Source organism: Sciurus carolinensis, chromosome 3 (assembly GCF_902686445.1).
Source record: "Sciurus carolinensis chromosome 3, mSciCar1.2, whole genome shotgun sequence".
In the NCBI taxonomy this organism is placed as follows: Eukaryota; Metazoa; Chordata; class Mammalia; order Rodentia; family Sciuridae; genus Sciurus; species Sciurus carolinensis.
The window spans coordinates 15,444,571-15,470,195 of NC_062215.1; the positions used below are offsets into that span (position 1 = coordinate 15,444,571).

At 34.7% G+C, this 25,625-nt stretch overlaps 1 protein-coding gene across 1 annotated transcript in view; it reads right to left on the bottom strand.

The window, feature by feature from the left end:
* The window catches only part of Tanc2 (tetratricopeptide repeat, ankyrin repeat and coiled-coil containing 2), a 476,564-nt gene that overhangs the window by 389,148 nt on the left and 61,791 nt on the right, over window positions 1-25,625 (bottom strand). Inside the window, 1 exon segment of the mRNA XM_047542811.1 lies at window positions 25,079-25,168. Within this exon segment, the coding sequence (XP_047398767.1) occupies window positions 25,079-25,145 (67 nt within the window). The 5' untranslated portion in view covers window positions 25,146-25,168.

Genomic DNA, 25,625 nt, shown 5'->3' on the forward strand with positions numbered 1-25,625 from the left:
AGACAGTAATTTAAATGAGATGAAATGAAATGCTAAATAAAGGAGTAAAAATGAAGAAATCAAGAAAAGACAAAGTTCTGAAATTTTCAGAATTTTAATGAATTGGACTTATGTCTCATTAGGTTTGGGCATTCATGTTGAGGAGTAAATAAAGCTTAACACATTTTTCCAACTAACTACTTCCTATATACACTTGCTACGTATGGACTTTTAAGTAGCTTTTAGAACTACACATCTGTATTACCTCATCAAGCTGTAGCTAAATGACTGTATGAACAAAGTATCACTTAAAGCAGTTTTGAAAGATGTACAAGAAAGATTTCCTCAGCTCTGTAGTTTCTGCCAAGATATATACACAATGTAAGCTTCTGAGGGCTAATGACACAACTGAATACTAACACATCTTAATCTTCAGTTACTAGGAAAAAAGATGATAAAAGAGTTCAAAAACACACTAGTACAAATCCTGGCTCCAATATTACTGTATGATTTTGGCCAAGTCACTTAATAATCTTTTTCTGTGCTCAGTTTCATCATTTGCTAAATGAGAAAAATAATAGCCTTTATTCCATGAGGTTATGAAAATTAAATTAATATAATTATGTACTTATGTACATATGTGTGTGTGCTTGCTGTTATTATTAATTCATCAGTTACTGGGAGCCCACTAAGTGCTGGGGTTTTGTACATGTTCTGGAGAAGTGGATGTAACAAATTTACATTTTTGTCCTATTAAAGTACATAGCCATTGCACAAGGAGAAATATGTGAGCTAATGTGTAGTCTTGAACCAATAAGCAATTAATTCCTGAAGCTATTTCTCAACCTATTCAAGTTTATCAACAATTTTAATGTCATTTCATCTTTCAACAATTGCTAAAACTCAATGGAAAAGGTTTGAGGATGAAGATATATAGAAAAAAAAATCTTTCCTAACATATAAACCTAGAAATATTGTCATTTTGTAAACAATATTTTCGTTTGTATCTCTAAATTTTCCTGTAACTATATTTCTTCCATCTTTAATGCAGACTAAGCTAAAATACCCATAAATAAATCTTCCAGAAACTTCTCTCAATTTCCCCCATTCCAAGTATGTAACAAATTCTTCCTCTTTTATTTTTTTTTGGCCCTTAATTACATTGTCAGTCTGAAAGATTCATAAATAAAAACCCTCAGAAACTACCTGGACCTTAGAACTATACAAAGACAATGACAGCTCAATTAATACCAACAAGGGTTTACTTTATCACTTAGCTGAAAATGAATTATTCTATTTATAGTATAAAATCTTTTGTTTTTATGCATTTTCTTTAATAAAACAATGTTCATTTATTGCCAAAAACATTTCATACAACAGTCATTCCTTCCTCATTTTACTTTGTAACACTGTCGATCAACAAAAGATAGCTTAGTTGCATCTAGCACCCTGTTACAAATTTCAGTACTAATCCTTGCCAGCCATTTTGTTTTCAGCTTGTAACACTTGCAGCCAGTTGCCTTCAGCCTGATTCTATTAGCATACTGGATAATTTAGAAAATAAGCACTGAAATGGAACCTGTAAGATATAGTTTATATTTATCAGACTATACCTACATATTGGATATTTCTCTTTAAATATGCTTTGTTTTATGATGCTTTTCCATTTCCTGTCAATATAATTCCTTCTCTTAAATACTCATTCTTGTTCACAGTCCAGCAGATCATCTAGCCAACAGAAATAAATACATAAAAGCTAACACACATTATTCTCACATCTCAAGGGTATTTCTAATAGCCAGCAGATAGCAAACAATTCTCCACCTGTTTTTGACTTGAAACATCCTGCTACTCAAATAACAATAACACTGTGCCCTTACCAAGCATCACTGAAGTTGAAGATGACAAATTACCTAATGCAATTTTAATATGATGGAGAAGGGTGGGGCCAAAGAATTATGATTAGTGTACTGTTCCTCAGAATTCTTTTCTTCTCTATCACATTCTTCCCCTTCCTTCAACAAGTACCATTCATCCATATTTAATAAATGTTCTGAAACTGTTATTCATTAATCTATCACTTAATATAAAACTTTTTCGAGACTCTTGTAGTTCACTATTTAGAAATTTCCTTAACTTGATAGGATATAACACTCTCTTAAAGTAACAGTAAGTGAAGAGAGAGAGAGAGAGAGAGAGAGAGAGAGAGAGGGAGAAGAAAATGGAATTGCTGAAAGGGAAAAAAGACCTGGAAAGCAAAAGTCTCAAAGATAAAGATTAAGGACTAGCTTTAGCAATCTCATTTTCTCTTTCAAATCCTACCCCCACCCCACCCATCCCCAAGGCATTTGTTTTTAATGTGATGCTAACTAACCACCAGGGCTGCTGTGGAAGCCTCTGATCAGAACGGATTTCAAGGTTGCTGTTTTGTGATGAACCAATCAGATCTCTTTGTTTCATCTGCAACATTCCATCAGGGTTATATAACATTTTAGATACATGAAACATTCTAATAATACAGTATATTTCAATCTATAGTTAGCTATTTATTAGCACTTAATTTGGCATGTAAAAATCCCATATTATTCTGTGTCCCTCAATAAAATCAAAGAAATACAGCACCGAATTTTTTTCCCCCACTTTTGGAGAAGAATGAATTTGATTTGTCTAATAGAGTTTTTAACACTCTGCAGACTGTTAAAATTAATGCTGATTCCTTATTATTTCTGTCTACAGTAAAGTAGGAGAGGTAATCTAACAGTGGCAGACAGTCATACAGTTGTTAATTCTTATCATATATAAAAATTCCTTATTACAGAATAAACATTATAAACAGATCTTTAAGTTCAGGATGATCCTTTTCAAAAAAATTTTAAAGAAAAAAAGATTAGTCAAGAATTTAAAATGTTTGTACAAATATTTTCTCAAATAGGAAAACCTGAACTCTGAATGTCATACCCACAATAATAGCCAAAGTAATATATCAGCAGCATTATAATCAGAACACCTGGAATGGAACTATATAAATATATTTATTCTTTCTCCCTACCCCACCAGAGATAACACTGTGTAACTTAAAAACTGCTCTTCTGGGCTATTAATACACTAACTCAGACGTGCAAAAACTATTAAGGCAGAATCTGTAAATATAGTATATTCTTTCTTTTTACTACTCAAAGGCATCCCACAGATGACTACAAATCAGCACAGGATTAAAATAGTGCTCCAAAGCAAAAAAAGCTGAATCTGTTGGGTGTGGCTTAAGAAAACATCTTGTCTCAACTGGACAGTTCCCCAACAGCATGCAGTCACAGAAGCCTAAAATATATGAGCACTTAAGCCAAGTGCTTCCGGGAGCGGGTGGGAATTAAACCTCCATGTTTTTTCTATGCATGATGTTCAATTGTTTCTATACTGTACTTCTAAAATGACAGTGCCTGAGTCAATGCTGAACATTGCTCAAGAAACCAAAGACAAATATTTTACTTGCCCTACTTCCTCTCCTTTATTTTAAACTCACTGTCTACAACATGGCCGTTCTTACAAACATTTTGCTTTCATAAAAGAAGTAATCATTTAAATCATGACTATGTGCAATGCGAACTCACACTGCATTACAGTCATCAATAAAATATGAAGTGCCAACTCCAGTGTTCATCCTACTGATTTTTCCACATCTCACCAGAGAATGCTCTACTAATGCTTTTTGCTATTGCAAAATGAACAATATAAGGAAGGAGACATTGGCAGGAGCTGCGACAAATGTGTACAAAAGAAAATATAAAACCTTTAAGTGCATACTTCTTAAAAAATCGACTACCAATTGGTAACAAAAACCTTTCATAAACACATAACTATATCTATGTCTCATATACACAAACTGCACATATTGAGAAATAAATCTGTTTATAAGCTACCATACATGCATTTATTAATGTTACACATGCAATATACCTGAACCTCTATATATGGAAGGCATGCAGATTTCAGAACTCTAACAGTTTCATTCTTAAACAGTCATAATTAAATGTTCAAAGAGCTAAGAACAACTGGCATACTGAACCATGGCTGAGCCTTTAGTCTTGTTAAACAATTTTCTCTCCTATTCAGTGTAGCAAACCCACCTCTGAATCATATTGACGGTTACTTTTTCCCCAAGCCCTGAACGTGCTGCACCATTCTGTCTGTCTCCTGGACAGTGGAGAAATCGGCAGAACAGCAGTGAAGGAGTGTACTGGAGTCAGCAGAGTCAGTGCCAGCCTCCTACTGCAGTCTGTATATTGAACGCACTCAAACCCACAGGTGCCTACGTAAAATCCTCCAGCTGCAGCCTGCAACTTAATGTTTCCTTCAGCAGTAAATCTGTATGCTTTCACTTTGCTTTAACCCAACAAATGGACAGAATGCACAACAATGTGCCACCTTTAAGAAAGGATTTTTAATAAAATACATAGATGTTGCCTCTACTAAGTAGCCAAAATGAATGACTTTTTAATGATCTAGATCAGAATAATCACCAAAAGAGAAATGCATTTCTAAAAGCTCTAAAACTCCCAAATTGATCATTTAATTTTTTCAAGAAAACAGAACATTAAAAACTAACAGGTCTTAAATCTTCCTATAAACTAGCTTATGAAAGTATTTTTTCACATACCATAAGAAAATCAAGTATAAGTGCAAAAATAGGCTTGCTTCTACACATACTTTTCATCAAAATGCCACTTATCAAAATAAAATAAGAAACTTATCTGTTAAAAAGGCAGGGTAAACAAGGCTCAATAAATGACAAATGAGTCAAGAAACAGACTCAGAATCCTTTCACATAAACTTCAAACACATAAACTTTTATCTTAGCAGGATTGTAAAATTTAAAAACTAAAAGAAACCATTAAAAAGGTAGACTTAACCCTTTGGTTTTTCAGATGAACAAATTAAGGAGCAGAGAGATTAAAGCTAAAGTACCTTTCTCAAGGTCACACGACTTCAGTAGCAGAACCTGCTCTTCTAAATACACCTTTTAATAAATAACTAATAACTACTAAAATTCACCCAAGATTAAACAGTAACTCAAATATTCCTATGACTATTAAATAAATCAAGTCTGCAGCTAAAAAATCATTTATGAAAAACAATGTCGTCCCAAGTAGTTTCACAGGTGAATTTCATCATACATTTAAAGACATAACACCACTTCTACAAAATTTCTTGCAGAAGATTAAAGGAGGAAACACTTCTAACTCAGTTTATGAGAGCAGAATTATACAGATAACAAACCAAATTAACACACTTAAAAAAGACCAAAATTCCTTATGAACATAAAAAAAAATCATCAACAGAATATTAGCAAATCAAATCCAGTAATGTCTAAAACTCACAACACACTATGCTCAGCTAGTTTAATATATTAAAATTATTACATGTAGTCCACCACATCAGTTCAAAGAAAAAAAAAATCACATGCTCATATTACTGATGCTGTTAACAAAATTTAACACATGAAAAAAAAAAAAAAAAAAAACTACTTAATGGTGAAAAACTAAGATCAGGGACAAAACAAGAACACCCACATCTCATCATTCTTAGAAACCTGCCACACCAGAATTGGTGAGTCACATGAGAATATTAATAAAGGTCATACATACTAAAAAAGAAGAAATAAAACTCTCTTATTCTCAGAAGACACTGTTCACTTTAAAAATTCAAAGGAATCTAACAAAAACAAAAAACAAAGCAAAACAAAATACTTCTTAGAACTAATAAGTGAGTTTTTAGCATCACAAGATACGAAATCAGAAGACAAAAATCAATCATATTTATATATTCATACATCTATATGCTTTATATATTAGCAATATATAATTAGAAACCAAAATTTAAAAAACAATACCAGAGGAAAGGGAAAAAGGGAAAGCAAAGAAGAACGAGTTTGTGTGTGTGTGGGGGGGGGGATAATGATGAGCTACTTAAAAATAAGTCTAATAAGCCCAGTGTGGTGGCACATGCATGTAATCCCGGAGAATCAGGACTCTGAGACAGGAGAATCACAAGTTCAAAGTCAGCCTCAGCAACTTAGCAAGGTCCTAAGTAACTTAGTGAGACTCTGTCTCAAAATAAAAGACAGAAATGGCTGGGGATATAGCTCAGTGGTTTGACGCCCCTGGGTTCAATCCCCAGTACCAAAAACAAAAAAAGTCAATCTAATAATATATGTACCTGATCTGCATGCTAAAAAATACAAAATCCTGATGAAAGATATTAAATAAGACCTAAATAAATGGAAAGACATATGTTCATGAACTGGAAGACCCCACCTGGCACAAACATTATTTCTATCCCAGTTGATCTACAGATTTAATGTAACTCCAACCAAAATCCCAGAAGGATTTAAATATAGAAAATTCACTCTAAAATGTATATGGGAAGACAAAGGATTTAAGTAAAATAACTAAAACATTTTTGAAAAAGAACATTTGGGTTATCTACCCTATTTTAAGACTTGCTATAAAGATACAATAATGAAGATAAAGTGGTATTGGTGAAAGGATATAAACATAGGTCAGTGAAGAGACCCTGCAGAAACAAACCCAAACAAGTAAGGCCACTGATTTTTAATAATGGTCCAAAAGTAATTCAAAGGATAAAGGATCGTATTTTCATAGTGATGCAGAAAAAAGTACACATTCACATTGAATAAAAAAAAAAAATCAACTTTAACCTCAAAGAACTCAAAATGGATCACAGATCAAAATACAAAATATAAAACTTTTAGAAGAAAACATAGGAGAAATATTCATAACCTGGGTTTAGGCAAAGAGTTTTAGGAGGCTTTTTGTCATTGTGTTTTTATTCAATGATAAAAAAATCAAACCACTTAATGAAAAAGTAGGTAAAAGATCTGCAAGACTCATCACCATATAGGATATATGAAAGACAAGTACATGAAAAGATATTCATCAGTCAGTAGAGAAAAGCATATTCAAACCATAATAAAACAGCACCACACATTTAATAGAATGGGTACTTTAAAAAAAAAATTAATGACAGCAAGTGTCACCATGGATACGGAGCAATTGGAACTCATTTATTACTGGTGGGAATGAAAATGGTACAGCCACTCCAGAAAACAGTCTGGTAGTTTCTTAAAAAGTTAAACATACACTTACCATATAATTCAATAATCCCACTCCTAGTCATTGACCCTAGAGACATGAAAACTTATGTTTACATGAAAACCTGTACATGAATATTTACAAAGGTTCTATTTACAATCACCAAAAATTGGAAATAACCTAAATGTACTTTAATGGGTGAATGAATAAACAAACCAGGATACATCCATACAAGAGTATACTACTCAGCAATAAAAAGGAACAGACTATTGCTTAACACAACAACTTGGATAAATCTCAAAGGCATTAAGCCAAATGAAAGAAGACAGTCTTAAAAGGTCACATACTGCAGTATTTCATTTATATGACATTCTTAAAAAAAAAAGAAAACTACAGAAAAGGAGAACAGTTCATTGGTTTCTAGGGTTAGGGCTGCAGAAGAGTGTGACTAGAAAGGAACATCATGATGTAAACTGTACCACACACACTCTAAATGTAATTTTTTTAAACTTCAATCACCACTAAGTGGTCATAACTTCCAATTCTAGATCTCCTCCTCTGCCGTCTATGCTGGATCTCTAATGCATTTACCTAACTTCCCTGGATATCCAAATACCCCAAAATGAATTCATTACTTTTCCCCTTATGCTCAGATGAATAGCACCACCATTCACACAGTCACCTAAGTCAGAAACATGGTGTCTTCCTTGAATATATGTTCTGTGGGTTACATGATTAGGAAAGCATGACATAATAAATACATTTATGGTCTCTACCCTATCAATTCCTGACACAGAGTTTCTAAAACTCTTGCAATTTCCTGACTGGTAGGGGAGCATCTTCTGTTAGAATATTCCCTGATTATAGACACAAGATCTTCTAGTGATAGGGGGCAGACAAATATAGGTGGTAGGAACATGAGATTAATTCTATAAAATGGAATAATACTATAAAATGGGCCCACTGTGCTGACTTCCACATGCTTTCACTTTTAAAAAGTAATTTACCTGCAGCACCACCTGGTTTAAGTGGACAAGATATATTACATTCCTCAGCAAACTACCTGTTATCTGCAGGAGAAGATTTCAAGCCTGTTAATGCAGGCTTGAAATAATTCTGACAAGAGGAACACAAGTTACCCTGAAGCAGGGACTTTTGTGACCCTTTCACAGACCAGATACCAGAACTCAGAAGATAAGGATAATCCCCACTAACCATAAAATCTGTAAGAACAGGTTCTAATTAGAACAGTTCAGCATGAGCCAAAATGACCTATAGTGGTCATGGCAGTGGGGACTTCAGTCTAATGTCATCCTGTTGTCAGTCAAAAGTCAAGAGGGGGACCTGGGTGGACTTTCTGGAAACTTCCCTGGGACCCCAATAAAACCTGAGGGTAGAAGAGGTTCTTCTCCTCTGTGAGGACCCACTCCCTTGAGAGTGTCTATCCTGTTAACCCCTTTCCTATCCCTTCTGAGTGACGTCTGAAATCTTTCTGACTTGATCACAGGAATCAGGGTCTTAAGGGGGGCCTCCGCACTACCTGTTTCCAAGAAGGCCCCAGCACTGTAACATTAGGACTCTTGGAAACTTAACACAGGGAGTGATAAGAAAAAGTGTCTTTTTCTTTGTTAATAAGATGACTTGTGGCTAAAAAAGCCTGGATACCTTCAGGAAAGGAGTTGATTATCAGAAGAACCAATCGTCGTTAGAGAGAACTTTTAGCTCCATCACCCTAACATCTGGGGATGGGAGGAAAAACTGGAGAAAGGACTGAGATCAAGTACAAACACCAATGATCAATGACTTAATCAATCATGCCTTCCTAATGACACCTCCATAAAAACTCAAATCAATGGAGTTCTTGGTCAGTCAATGTATACTGGTGAACACATGAACATGCTGAGAGGATGGCATACCCCAGCTCCACAAGGACAGAAGTACCTGTGCACAGTACCCTGTCAGACCTCATCTTATATACCACTTTATCTGGTTATTATCAAAGAAATAGCCTTTATAATAAACAACTTGGATAAGTCTCAAAGGCAGCAAACACATGTGTTTTCCTCAGTTGTCTGAGTCATTTTAACAAATTATTGAACCCAAGAAAATGGTCATGGGAACCCCTGATTTGTAGATAATAGATCCAAAGTACTAGAGGCCCAGACTCGCCATTGGTATCTAAAGGGGAAGGCAGACACGTGGGACTTTACTGATGGGGTCTGCATGAATGCTGGGTTGTATCAGAACTGAATTGTAGGACACGCAGTTGGTGTCCACAGAGTTGGAGAATAGCTTAAGGTAGGGGTATAATTGATGTCAGAAATCTTGATCTATAGCAGTGATGTATCCCTAGAAGTTCTAACTATATCTAACACCTAGCAAGCACTCAATAAATATTTTTGGTGAGTGAATGAAAAAATAAGACTACAGTTCCTTATTCATTTTACCCACACTTGACAAAATATCAAGTTCAGTTGATTCTTTTTTGACATCTCTCCATCCCCACTGGCACCCTCTTAATTCAAACTATCATTATCTCACTTGGGTGCTACTGCAATAACTCCTAAAGATGACAGGTGTCATTCTACCTAACCAACATCACACATATCCCTTTCTGAGAATTAACCCTTTACCAACCATCCACTCATTTACTCGTGCTCTGCCACAGTTGATTTTCACTGGGATAGGTGCCCAACTCAACCCAAGAGGAAATGATTACTAACCTTACTCAAACCTAATCTAAAATGTAACTGACTTGTCCAAGGGCGAATACAGATCTAAATTAGGCCAAAGTTAATTTATCCATCAGCATCAGAATTGAGTTGGTAATCCTCTCTGGGTTCCTGGACTGTTAAGATACAAAACTCAAATACTGGTAGCCATGCTCCATTATTTGAACTAAACAGCACAGGAAACTAATGTGTTAGGTCAAAAAAGAATGAGATAGACATGCAAGTAAATATAAGAAATGGCAGTCAAAACTAAAAGTATAGTTCACTTAATGCGTCAAGTTCTCCCACAATTTCATGCTTTTATACTGAATGTGCCTGAGGCTTCCTTTTCCCCATTTCTTGAACTGGCTAACTACTCTATGGGTACAATGATAGACAAAAACTCCTCCAAGAATTGCATTTCTTTCCAGTCTAGGATGAATCCTTTCCTCTGGACTCTAGTAGACATGGTGTAGAACTTTATCACTTTATTTAATAGTATGTGTTTACTTTTGCTGTGATATAATTTGCTAAAGATGATGTCTTTTATTTCTAAGTAAACTGTTTTCCCAGGTAGTTTACGTGGCCCATAGTACGTGCTTATTAAGTAATCAGGGATACAAAGACAACACAAAGAGGGAGGAGAGTGTGTCTAGATAGTATTTAATACTATGTTAGCCTTAGAGTGTGAAGAGGTTAGAAGGTTAATAGAAGGAACTTGATTTACTAGCAATATGATCATCAATTTTCAAGAAAGGAACAAAGTAGAATGGCAAACTAACACAATATCCTGAGTAAAGTAATAACTACACTGACTACGAATATATGAGTACCAGAGGTAATAGAACAAATTTTTGGAGCAAAAAAATAACATGCAGACATTACACTGAAATTTGTTTTCTTTTTTCAGCATTATATTTCTCTCACTAAACATTCACCAAACCATGTCTTCTATGTTTAGGATGGAAGGTGACAGCAAAAAGGGGGGAAAAAAATAATTCATAAGAAAAAATAAGAGCAATTCTCCCATCCATTCCTACTCCAGACTAGAAAGGAATTACCCTGGTCAAGAATAATAATAGAAATCTGTCTTCTGGAATGATCAGCTAGTTGGTTTCCCATGTGGGACCTGTCATGCTAAAATCCTCTGGTTTTGGATCCAGTCCTCAGCTTTGCAGGTCAAGTCTTTAATGATCTTCCAGAAAGACAGACTGATTTACACTATGACTGTCCTACATGTCTACAAAATATTAATATTATTAACAAACTTAAGGAGGTCCTCTCTCTCCTATATTTGGGTAAATGTGGCTTTGTCCTTTCAATTCTTGGTATGGAAAAGATTGATAATTTAAAAAATAAAACTCTAGGTCAGAAAAACAATGTGGCAGGTTCCACCAGTTGCCCATCCAATCCCTTCTTTCATTAACGGATCCTTCATTTTATTTTAGGTATTTCTTCACAGTAGGTTAGTTCTCTTCCTAACCCCTGGCAGTAAGCCTTGATTAGCAAATAAATCTTAATAAGGTCCGCAATTTTATTAATTGGTTTAAGAAAGGTAATTTGGCCAAAGGGATGTGAGTTGAATGGGGGTGCTGAGGGGTGGCTTTCAGAAAACTTTTCTTTAATCTGAAAAAGATACCCAAGAAAAGGCCAGATCTACTAGTCACTAAACAATACTGTGTGTGGATGTAAAAACTGAATGTGTTGCAGTCCTCTCGCAGCTATGTGAGAAGGAATCTGAAAACAGCAACCAATGTGCTGAAAATAGCACAGTAGAAAGAACTAAAGAAACCCAGTCTTCGGTGATGCTGTTGTGCTTTAGAATTCACTCATCTATAATTTTCTAAAATTTTTAGTTGTGTGACTTTATAAATTCCCTTAATGTCTCAGTTTTTTTAAGTTGGATCTTTGGCTATTTTAATTATTCCAACCGCTACAACAACAAATAAATTGACCAGGGAAGAAACTACATAGTGTCTAATCAAATTGAAAATTTAACAGGAAGTTCTTGTTTCCTCTAAAAATTTCAAATTTAATAAATCTGGAATCTGAAAGTCTGAACTTAGATGTTAAAATCTTTTTCCTTCCAGTTTAAAATCCTGCCATGGCTCCCTTGCCACATTAAGGGCATAATCCAAATTCTTTAGCATGGCATATAAAACACATCATTAACTGATGAGTGATTAACTATCTAGTCTTTTTATTAACTTTCTAATTCATCCTAAGTTCCAGGAATAGACAGAATTTTTGTAATTACCAGAAAGGACCATAAAGTGTGTATCTCCATTCACTGGCAAATGCTGCTTTCTCTATTTGTATCCCTAACTCCTACTTATCCTTCATTTTCCTCCTCCTCCCTTCTTTTATGTGATGCTGGGAATCAAATCCAGAGCCTCACACATGCCAGCAAATGCTCTACCATGGAGCCTTATCCCCAGCCCTACCTACTTTATTCTTCAAAACTCAATTGCATTTTCTTCTCCTCCTTGCCTCTTCTCCAAATGTATTGTTCCTGTTGGTTTAGAAATCTCTCTCCACAGGAGTTTGTTACAATATATAAAACTCATATTTGACGGTTCATGTGATACAGTAAACATTTTGTCTTTGTGTATTCTTTTAGACATAACCCATATATTCCAATACACTGTGATTTCTAGGCTGTTTTTCTCTTTTCCTACCATTTTTAAATAACACTTCAAATGTTTATCCAATTTTCCTTTTCTATTGTTTTTTTCATTTTATTTAATAACTGCCCTCTAAATTTTAAAATAAATATTTTCTTAAATATCTAATAAAAGAGAAATCTCTCTCCATTATTAATAGACTTAGAGCTCCCTGCAACTAGGAAGTACCACAACATGTACCACAATTTTTTTTCATTTTTTAAAATTTGTTCTTTTTAGATATACATGACAGTAGAGTGTATTTTGACATACTTTACATACACAAAGTATAACTTATTCTAATTAGGATCCCATTCTTGTGGTTGTATATAATGTGGAGGTACACTGGTCATGTAGTCATATATGAAAATAGGAGAGTTATGTCCAATTCATTCTACTATCTTTCCTATTCCCATCCTCCCTCCCTTCCCTTCATTCCCCTTTGTCTAATCCAATGAACTTCAATTCTTTCATAATTCTTGATATATGATATGCACTAAAAACAACTGTTGTAAAGGAAATTATTAAATCAGATTTGGATTTCCTTTATAGGATTGGATGATAAAGATTTATAAAACATATCACAGAAAGTTCTATTGAACAGCACTATTCTAAAGTGTTGCTAAGTTAGCTCAAAATGAATTACATCCAATTTTTTAAAAAGTAACAAAACGAGATTGGAATAATGTGACTTTTTCCAAAAACCAAAGTCATGTGACAAATATTGATTAGAAAACATTTTGTTATGGATCAAGGATACAAAAGACAAGAGCTATCTCTGTTATTAGTAACACTCTTGGTCTGGCAGACACCACTGCCTAAACAGTCTTATAGTAATAATAAATGTTATTTACCACACTCTTTCCTAATCAAAACCATATGCTCCCCCAAAACAAAATCTTTAACAAGCAAAACAGAAGTCCTCACAAATTTTTCAAATTTTATGTATATTTCAAGCTAATGCAGACTGTAATATATGAGTATAATTTTGGTTAAAGAGTTTAAACTAGTGCATGATAAGCATTTAATAAACATATGTTGAATTTAAATAAACTCTAAGAAAAGCTGAACAAAGTATTTTCCAGGTTTAAATCTTCATAAACATAAGTAAAGAATATTTCAGTATTAGACTCATGCAAAGATGATAAAATTATTTTATAGAAATACTGTTAGTTGTTTATACTATTTTATCAATGTTACCTCACTGATGATATAACCTACTGACTACATGAAATAATTTTACAAAAGATATTTCATAAGTAAAATGAATAATGTTGTTACCAAAAGGCAACTTTGGCATAAGGATTATTTTGAGTTAAAAGCACTTAAAAAATAACAGATGCTAGAATGGCACTCTGACCTTCCTTTTTATATCTGAAAAGAGGAGACTCAACTCCATTAGAAAGATACCATCACTATACCAGGAAAAAAGTAATTTTCTTATCATTAGAGATGAGAAGTTATAGCCAAAGGAAATCTGAATAAACAAACCTCATTAAACTAATCCTTGTCCTCCTACTTACTTCTCCATGAATAACTGCCCTAGCCCAAGCCCCTTTCTCCTGTCAGTCAATAACTGACTATTTTTCATCCAACTTATAATGTGTTCAGATCTAATTGGTTCTCTGGGTTTTTATTTTCCTATGGGGGTGTGATGGTTTTGATGTGAGGTATCCCCCAAAACCTCATGTGTGAGACAATGCAAGAAGGTTTAGAGAAGAAATGATTAGGTTAAGAGAGCCTTAGCCCAGTGGATTAATCCCCTGATGGGATTAACTGAGTGGTAACTGAAGGCAGGTAGGGTGTGGCTGGGGGGGAGGTGAGTCATTGTGGGGCATGCCAATTTTGTATCTGGCCAAAGGAGTTCCTCTCTGCTTTCTGATCATCATGTGAGTCACTTCCCTCTGCCACATTGTTCACCACAATGCTCTGCCTCACCTCTATCCCTGAGATAAGGAACTGGCTGTCTATGGACTGAGACCTCTGAAACTGTGGGCCCTCCTCTACAATTGTTCTGGTCAGGTCTTTTAGTCACAGCAGTGCAAAAGCTAAATAAGATAGGGGGCTTCCATGTGCATGTAAAAATGTGTATGCTTTTCTCCTATTAATCTGTCTTAATTTAATTCTCAGGAGCCCATAGTAGTAAAGTTTTGCCTTCTGTGTATATGCAAAACTTGAATTCCCATTCTAAAAGTAAAGAAGATATTTCAGTGCTACTTGTTCCTTCAATTTACTAAAATATTTAAAAATTAACATAAAAGGAAAAAAATAAAATCTGGCTTGTTCATCCTTAGTTTAGAAACATGATTGACTTACTTTCTAAGTAAGATCCCTTAGGAACTCCTCTAAAGAACCAAGATTTTTGATGGCAAGATACTTTGTAAACAAATGAAAGAAAATCATGACTTCAGGTCAGATCACTCTAAAACTGGTAAAAAGTAAATTAGCCTATATATCATCCCTAAAGAAAAGGAGGACAGTAAAATGCCATGTCCCTAATTTCCCCCTTTCTGTTCCAAAAACCCATCCGTGGAGGGCAGTGATTTGAATCATGGCCTTGCACTGGGACTGCCTGTGCAAAGGGGCAGGTCGAGATGACCCAACTGCTATGGTGATGCCAGCCAGAGGAGGCTACATGCAAAGGCACGCAGCTACTATCACCCAGGACCTTGAGTTCAGACACCAACTCCCAGGAATAGAGGATCAGAGCATGATAAGATGACCCTAATGTCTCACCAGTCCCGCATCCTTCAGATTGCCTGCTTTCCTGAAACTTTCCCACAAACAACCTTTTGAAGAAACCTATATAATAAACATGCTGAGCTAGCTCTGGGTCAGTCCAACTCCATCAGAGTTTGGCTGCCCATATGGTCCCACCGTTTTCTCTCATCCCCGATTCCTCTGTTATCTCCTAAATGAACAGTCGCAGCTGAGAGCAGAGATTAGAGGACCTCAGTAACTAGTTAAGGAAACAGTGAAAACAAGACTGGGCAGGAAAGTTCAGATACATATTATCTTTAAGGACACTGGCTTTCTCTTATGCACTGGGAAGTAGGGGGAGTTAGTGTTATCTGCAGAAAGCTACTTTCTTGGATGTATACCAAGACAACTGCTCCTTGGGATTCTGGTCATACAAACAGGCTAATGCTGACAATGCCATGGCTTTTGTAGCTTAACATATAAAATGCCTCTCTTCAGTGGGGACAGGCGTGGCACTGAGGACAATGTGAGAAGGACATGTCACTCATTCAGCTGGATAAACTGGACAAAAGGCCCTGAGGAGAGAAGGCACTGCATGGCAAAGTGCCTTGAGAGACAGAGGTGCTATCTTTTCAGCATACTGCCACAAAACTCATCTGAGAGCAGTTGCTGATCTCTTGCAAATTTTTCCCCATAAATCAGATGTCTCTCATGCTGTCTCCAGGAACTTTCTTTGACCCTCTTGCCTGGAACAAGTGGGTTGCAGATGTGACGGTCTATTTTTTCTAGTGAGTCAAATGAATCCAGAATAGAAGTCCTTGAAAATGGGGTGAGGGAAAGTATAAAAACTGTTTTAAAGGTTGAATTTTTTATTTCTGACTTTCTTTAAAGTGAGGCATAAAACTTGTACTGAAGATGCTTCCAATCTATAGAAATGCACTCTAGAGATCCTAGAAGACAAGAAGTCTATGGTGGTTGTACCATATCAATTTTTTAAAAGATAATTTTTTCTCCTCTTAGTATCTCACCTACTTCTTGGTTCATTATCATTAAATCTGCATTAGTATGGGCTGGGGAGATAGCTCAGTTGGTAGAGTGACAAGCACAAGGCCCTGGGTTCAATCCCTGGCAGGGTAAAAAAAAAAAAAAATCTGCATTAGTATGAATTTTTACTGCTAAACATTTTTATTAAAATTCTCATACATCAAAGAAAACAGCTCCATAATTATATAATTATATATGAGGAGGCCACAAGATGGCGGAGAACACCACAAATTTGCAAAAGCACAAATTTGTGACCTGGAGTTTTTTATTTGAAGTTTTCTAAGAAAACAAAAACCTAGATATATTCATATAAAAAATTTGACAGTATTGAAATAATTTATTATTTTAAATTGGTTCAAGCATTACTCATATCCACATACATGGTATGAAAAATAGAGCATTAAGAATAAATTAAATATTTAACTCATTATTTAATTCCCCTAATCAGAATCTTTTTTTTTTTTTTTTTTTTTTTTAAGCGACAGGGTCTCACTGAGTTACTTAGTACCTCACTGTTGTTGAGGCTGGCTTTGAACTCATGATCCTCCTGCTCCAGCCTCCCGAGCCACTAGGATTACAGGCATGTGCCACCACATGGCTAGAATCTATTTCTTAAATAGTTTATTGTACTCTCTCAAATTTATGAATATAGGATTATAAATGGCATATCTGATATATGCTTGGATTTTTAAAGTAACCGATTGGCAGCAATAATGCCCAAATTAAACTAAGCTTAAATGGTTTAATCCTCTTAAAATTTTTTGCTGTTTAAAATATGTAAGTTTGAATTAATTTTTTTTTTTTTTTGTGGTGCTGAGGATTGAACCCAGGACCTTGTGCTTGCAAGGTAAGCACTCTACCAACTGAGCTATCTCCCCAGCCCTGAATTAATAATTTATTAAAGTAGTTTTATCAAGTTAACTTCAATCAGTATAAGAAATTAACTGTGTTAAATGTCAAACACCTTGCACAAGTTGAGGATAGCAAGAAACTAGGTAGAAGAATGAAAATTTACTTCCTTTAAATTGGAAAAAATCAGTCACAAAAGGGCTTGTGCTGGCAGCATAAGCCCTACCTAGTTTTCGCTGTCTTCCTTCTTCATAAGCTTGAAGGGAAACAGCAAACCTTTAAAGTATCAAACTATGAAAATAGACAATTGGTGAAAAACTCTTTAGGCCAAAATATTGCACTGCAGTATTGAAAGGGCTTACAACACTAGTAAGTTCGAAAGTCCTAAGGAAGCATAACCCTAATGTTGGAATAAGGGTAAATCAGAAAGGAAACCAGAAAATGGAAATAAACTATGGGGCTAAATGAGTTATATTTGAGAATGAAATTGAGTGCAAAAGGGAACATTTTATCTCAGGACAGTTATTCATTCTATATGTGATCATCATTTATCTAATAGGGCTGAAACAGGGCAATGTACCAATTAGCCTATCTCTCTAACCACAAACTTCAGAACAAATTATTTCCTCTTGTTCTTTTCCCTTCCCAGTTACTCTAGTAACCAAATTCCATCTATTCTACTTCAAAAGGTGTCTTCCTTATATTCCTGTCTGTATTCCTGATGTCACTTCTTTAGATTTTTTTCATCATCTCTTGATTAGCATCTCCTTCCTATACTTCCTTCTTTCATCCTTCCCTCCCTGTCTTCACCTTTCCTTCCTTCTCTCCCCTCAGATGGGGTCTTGCTAAGTAGCCAAGGGTGGCCTCAAACTTCTAGGCTCAAGCAATTCTCCTGCCTCAGCCTCTCAGGTAGCTAGAACTGCAAGTGTGAACCACCACACCTGGTTGCAATACATTCTACATATTAATGCCAAAGTGATCTTCCCTAAAATGTTATTTATTCATAAAAAATATTACTGAGCACTTGATATATGCCAGACAGGAGCTAAAGTTATAGTAGTGGAAAACAGAATAAAATGCTCATAAAACTTACATTTCAGTAGGAAAGACAGATAATAGAACAGAAAAACAAGATATAAGATGATAAAAAGTGATAACTGCTATAGATGCAAAATTAAAAGGAGGGAGGAAAATTAAAGGGGGACATAAAGGAGTTAGAATCTTTGATCAGGTGGCCAAGAAAGATCTCACAGAGAAGGTGACATGTGAGTAACCACCCTGATGAAATAAGGAAGCTAACTAACATTCTAGGCATTAAGGAACAGCAAGCATAAAAGCCCTAAAGCAGAAGTTAATGTGGCTGAAAATGGGTGAACAAAGATCAAAAGGTAAGCCAGGCATTATGTCACACATGTATCATCACAGTTACTTGGGAGGCTTAGGCAGGAGGCTCACAAGTTTAAGACCAGCCTGGGAAACTTACCAAGACCCCGTCTCAAAATAAAATTCAAAAGAACTTGGAATGTAATTCAGTGGCAGAGTACTTGCCTCGCATGCACAAGACCCTGGGTTCAATCCCCAATACCTCAAAAATAAAAAATTAAAATTAGAAAATGTAGAGTTATATAAAATGAAGTCAAAGGTGACTGGGAACAGATATTATAGAATCATGGAAAGACTTGGGCTCCTCCAAATCAACTTACAGTGGTCTCTTACGTGAAGTCTATATTTGGTACCTCATTGCCAAAATTCTTCACTATAGCCTTTGCTATTTATCGTTACATTCCTACTTGCGGGCCCCCTCAATCGTTTCAACTCCCAAATACGCTACCTCAAGCCAGTAAAAATGAAGAAGTCATCCATTACTAGAAATGAGGCATTATCAAACTTCATTTCCCCAATTTTAACATTCTTATGTGCTGTTGTAATTGAGAATATCTAACATTTTCAGTATACATTGCAAGAATGTAAGGGCAAGAAAAAAGAATGAGACATTCTATTGCATGAAAAATTTTTAAAGATCATTATCAACTATATCAACATATAGTTAGTAATTAGGAAAACTATGGAGAAATGATAAAGTTAATCAGTTTACACATAAGGCATGGGGTGATTTTCAAATAAAAAATTATATTAGAGACAACATAACCACAAGGTATAACTGAAATATATATTTCATGTCTCCACGAAAAAAGTCAGAGCAAAATTGAGAAAAAAATTGTTTTAAAAATAAAATTTATCTCAAACATGCCACAGAAGGTCCTCTTGGCAACTAAGTTCTTTGACATATCCTGAGCAACAAAACTGAACATCTGACTTGCCACTTCAAAGAAAAGACATAAGTTCTCAGATCTCAATTAGATCTTAATTCCACTCAACTGAATTAGTGTAAGTATAATACCTGTAAAATGAGAATTCCATGGTTTCTATACCTTTTTTTTTTTTTTTTTGGTGGTGCTTAGGATTGAACCAAGGCTGCACACATGCTAAGCACATACTCCATCACTGAGCTATTCCTTCAGCTGTATAATCTTGAGCAAGACTTTTTGTCTCTCCCTATGAAATGGAGTGGTATGTGCTATACAGATTAAATGAGGTAACATATGAAACTCATTTTTCTTTGTGAAACGGAACACATAGAAATGTAAGTTAACTCCACACACACCTCATTGAAGACAAGTTTAACTACATGATCTATTATATTCTCTCTCAATGAAATAGATATAGATATATAAATATAACTATCATGGCATTCTTTACCCTTAGGATAGTTAAACTATACTAAGCATTTCTAGAAAAAACATAAATAATACATGGCATTATATTATTAAGTTTCATATTAGAAATACAGGTAATAAGCACAAAGTAGGATAGGAAAAATAATGAGCACTATGAGCCAAAGTGAAATAAAAACTAGATTTTGATAACTGAGTAGAACTCAAGAATAAGTGGCAAACCAGGTGTGGTAGTGCATGCCTGTAATCCCAGCAACTCAGGAGGCTGAGGCAGGAGGATCACGAGTTCAAAGCCAGCCTCAGCAACTTGGCGAGGCCCTCAGCAACTTAATGAGACCCTGTCTCTACATAAAATATAAAAAGGGCTGGGGATGTGGCTCAGTGGTTAAGCACCCCTGGGTTCAATCCCTGACACCCAAATAAATAAATAAAGTGGTGTATTTAATAAAAAAAAAGAAGAAGAAGAAATGGCAAGTTTATTGCAAGTAGGGTCAATGTCATGATCAAAGGTATACAGAAAACATAAAGTATTAAAATGACTGATAAAGTAGAAAGTTTCAGAATAACAGTTATCGAGAATAAGGCTAGGGAAGTTATCAGGTCAGGTATGTTAATCTAAGTGTCTAAGGAAAATTAATATGGCAGCAGGATGGGGGCAAATGCAAGTGAAAGTAGGTCAGAAAAAAATATATTTATTCATCAATTCAACAAGCATTTATTGAACTCCTAAGAATTTCCAGACAACATTCTAGATACTGGGAACATCCAGACAGTGAGTTTACAGGGTTTAGAAAAGACAAAAAACAAAATCAAGCAAACAACATAAAATTACTCAAAAAAGCGATACGTATTATAAGGGTAAAAGGGGTGATAAGAGTTTGTGATGGAAAAGGGTGAGAAGAAAGACCATTAGTTTTTGTGTGTGTGTGTTTTGTTTTGTTTTATTTTTAAAAAAGGAAGGTAGCATTCATATTATCAAGGACTCAGTAAACTTAGTGAGAGACTCTGAACTTTATTCTAAGACCTACTGAAATCTATTGTAGGGTTCTAAGATGAGGATTTACAATCTGATTTAGTTTAAGATCACTACGGCCATTTACTAAGTCTAAGTAAGAGGAAGATGGATCTACATAGGCAGATAGTCCAGCGAGATAAAGAGAAATCGGTAAACTTGTAATAACTATGTAAAGTGGCTTGATGAATAAGGGTCATCAAACTTTTTCTGTAATGGACCAGAACAAATATTTTAGTCTCTGTTGTAGCTATAGAACTTTGTTCTTATAGCATGTAAGTAGACATGGTATCAACAATACGCAAATGAAAGAATTCAGCTGTGTCCAATAAAACATTTTTTTTAACAAAAGCAGGTCGTGAACCAGACATTTTAGCCTACAGGCCATGATTGCCAACCCCTGTATAGAAGGTGAAGGAATCTTAAATTCAAAGTTAGGCTTTCCCACTCACTGATTAGCAACACAAGACCATTCCTAAATACATGGTGGCAATAATTCAAGAAACTGGAAGCTTGGCTGTAAAGTTGAGTAAAAGTTCCATAATCAGATGGTGCTTAGATACTAAAATCCTGCTAAAGGGAGAGGCCCAACAGTCACACAGAACAGACCTCTCTCTAGACATCATCCAATATGGCATCTCATCAAATACAAATGATCAGACTCTGATCACAGATGCCTCACATAGGAAAATGCTTTCTCCCTCTCTAGGAAAATGTATTATTTACTCCAGCCTCTACAGTTGTTTCTCTTTTTTTAATACAATGTCTATTAAATAACAGAAAAATATTGAGACGTGGAAAAAAAACAGGAATATGTTATCAATAATCAAGTGGTAAAGTGATTAAGATGCACAAATAATCTAGATATGGGGATCAGCAAAAACATCAACAATTAAACTAGTATTATTACACATTATGAATAAGTTAAAAATAAAAGGTAAAGATATAAAAATAAATGAAAAAATTTCAACAAAAAAATGGAATTTTTTAAAGAACAAAATTAATATTCTAGAACTACAAAACACTATCTAAAATTAAGAATGCATTGACTAATCTTAGAATCTGTGATGGAACAGAGTAAACCAAACTATCAGTAAACTTCAAGACAGGCCAGTACACATTTAACCAAAAGAAAAAATACTAAAAAACAAATTTAAGAAGAGAAAAGAAAAAGAACATACTTTAAGAGACATGAGGGAAGATAATACCAAATAATCTAACATATAAACTAGAGTCCCACAAAAAGTGGTAAAAGAAGGACAGAAGAAATACTGTAAGAGATTGTGGTTAAGATTTCCCACAGCTGAAGAAAGAAACCAACACATAGACTCAAGAAGTCCACTAAAATCCAAATGATAACAGAAAGAATATCATACACCTAAGTATACCATAGTCAAATGCTGAAAACCAAGAAATGGGGGGGTGCGGATTTTAAGCTGCTAGATGCCAACTATACACCTCTCCCACAAAAAAGCTTATACTGCTCCAAGAAAAAACAAGGAGAATTATGACTGATTTCTCTTCAGAAACAATTAAGTCAATAGAAAAACATTTTTGAAGTGCTAAAAGAAAAAGAACTGCCAATCTAGTTTTATACCCAAGGAAAATCATCTTCATAAATGGAAGAAAAAGACACTTTGCAAAAATAACAAAGCAAAGTAAAGGTGCCATAAGATTCCTCACTAAAGGAAATTCCAAAGATGTTCTTCTGACACAAAGCAAGGTAATTATATCTAAAAACTGAGGGATGTACCAAAGTCTTCTTTATTGAGAAAAAACTTATCAAAATGAATAATAAGGAAAAAATTCAACTATTTGCTTTCAACAGCATAATCATACAGAAATACTGAAAGAAAAGAATGAAACATATCATCTCTTGCAAACTCTGATCAAAAGAAAGCTGGAGTAGCTACATTAATATTACACAAGGGCAACTTTCAAATAAAAGGAATTACTAGAAATAGAGGAACATTTCTTAATAGTAAGTCAGTCAATTCACTACATAACAATCCTAAATTTTAATGTACCTGATAAGATTGCTTCTAAATATATAAAGCAAAAACTGTAAGGAACTAGGAGAAATAAGCAAATCCATAATCACAATTTAAGGCTCGTGGGTAGCCTTAAAATTGGAGCTGGTTACCAGGGAAACCAACCATGTGATTAGGAGGCTGGAACTTTCAGTTTTACCCTCTACACTCAAGGCAGGGAAGGGGGATTGGTGGTATTTTAATACAGCTTTCTCGGTAAATAATTTTTTAAAAAATTAGTTGGGTGTGATGGCACACACCTGTAATCCAAGTTACTCAGGAGGCTGAAGTAGGAGGATCATGAGTTTGATGACAGTCTGGGCAATTCAGTGAAATCATGTCTCAAAAAAATAAAAAGGGTTGAGTATGTAACTTGCCTAGCATGTGCCAGGCCCTAGGTTCAAACTTCAGTACCAAAACAGGAAAAAAAGTAAGGATATGAAATATTTCAGGGTCACAATTAACAAAATTAACCTATACTGAATCCAATAACCATAGGACCCACATTATTTTCAGACAAATCCATAATGCTTACCAAAATCCACCATATAATGAACTGCATAGCAAATCTCAATAAATACCAAAAGCACGAAATAATACAAAATAGACTCTCAGATAATACTACAATTAAGCTAGAATCCAATAAGTGTGACATAGTAAGAAATATATTTTATTTTATTTCTGCCCCATTTCCTAGCACACAGTTCTAAAACCTTTGGAATTTCCAAAGTGATGAGTGGGTTTTGTTGTTTATGTTCTTGTTTATATGCTAACAAAATTGTGACTGGATGCTCTTGGGTAGTCTTAAAATTGGGACTGATTATGAGGAAAACCAACTATGTGATTAGAGGACTGGCACTTTCAGCTTTACCCTCTAACTTTTAGGCAGGGGAGAGGAGTTCAACTTAATTAATCACATCTCTATAATGAAGACTACATAAAAACCAAAAGGGATGAGGTTCAGAGGGCTTCTGGTTTGGTGAAATCAAGCAGGTGCTGGACGGGTGGTACACCCAAAAAGAGCATGGAAATTCAATGTCTCCCCCAACCCAATACTTTGCTCTACCCACCTCTTCCATCTGATTGCTCTTGTGCTGTATTTTTTTATAATAAACCAGTAATCTTGTAAGCACACTATTTTCCTGAGTTCTGAAAGCAGTTTGAGCAAATAACTGAACTTGAGAAATGTGTCATGGAAACCTTAGATTTCTAGCCAAATGAGACAGAAGTTGTGAGGCAAGTTGGAGACCTACCACTTGGAACCAGCATCTGTTGTAGGGGACAGCTTGTGGGACTAAGCCTGTAACTTATGGGGTCTGTGCTAACTCCAGGTAGATAGCTTTAGAACTTAATTGAATTGTAAAATTCAGCCAGTGTCTGTTAGAGAACTGAACTGAATTTGAATTGTTGTGGAGGGAAAAGTCCACGACTTTGGTGCCCAGAAGTGTTGATGTTAGTAAAGGAAAAAAAGAGTTTTCTTTTAGTTGGTATGATATACAGAAATTTTTCCATATAATGTAAATAGGAAATCATCAAATGTTTGGAAATTTATGAGTACACTGTAAAATATCAAAGGGTCAGGAAGAAATCACAATGTGAATTACAAACACATTTTGAAATAAATGAGAATAAATATACCATCAATGTAAACTCATAAAGTGTAGAAAAATTGGGGGGGGTTAAAAACATTATAATGAATGCAGTAAGTCTACCATCCATTAACAAAAAAATTCTAATACATTTCTCTTCAATATTCTCTCCCAAAAGTTTTATTTACTTTAAATGTCTGACATATGCCTTCATTCTTTAAAAACAAAATGGAAACAAAAATACCTTCATAAACTTTATTTTAATAGGTATAAATATACACAACTTATATTTTACTTTCTGTATAAATCTTTGAGGACAGTTCCTATTTTTAGAGTTTCTCTTCCCAAAGAGTGCCGAGGACTGCAATAATTTCACATATTAATTCAAAATATAAATTTAGGTCTAGAAGGGTTTTAATAAACAGATAAGTAGAAACATTACTCTTTCGTATATTAAAAATATTTTTTTCATCACAAACTTTTCCTTTATCTGAGATTGTTTGATAGTCATGTGTTCCTTTTAATAGAGTATGATAATTTTTCTCTAAATTAAAGCATTTATTAAACAAATATATTAAGTTTTACAGCATTAATTCAGATCCCTAAAAAAAGTATTTCTAAAATATCAAACAGAATCAACGTAACACAGTCACTTACCACTTGACCTGTTTTTGCGACTTGATTTCCCGCCAGTAAGAAGCATCTTGAGACTATTCCGAAACATGGTTGTACTGTTCTAGTATGAAACTGTAAAAGAAAACATGGGACAATATGTTCTAAAAGACTTAATTTTCTATTCAAAATATTTGTAAGAATTAATTTTTAAATGCATATATACAATTAACTATGTTTAAATATATAGTACAAAATTGTATCCATATCATGAAAAAACTGACCAAAAAAACCCTACTAAACATTTAAATATGCAGTTCCTTTGAAGTGTACTAAGACTGGGAGCAGTGGCACGTGCTTATAGTTCCAGTTACTCAGGAGGGTAAAATAGGAAGATCACCTGAGTCCAGGAGTTTGGGGCTAGCCTGGGTAACATACCAAAAACTTTAACTTAAAGTATGATAATATACTATAATACTTTGAGTACACTAGAAATAAAGGTGGATTATCACTGAAGATATACAGAAACAGAAAACATAAATGGGTGGCTACAAATATGGTCTTTTACTGGATTCTTCATTTCTGAAACAAT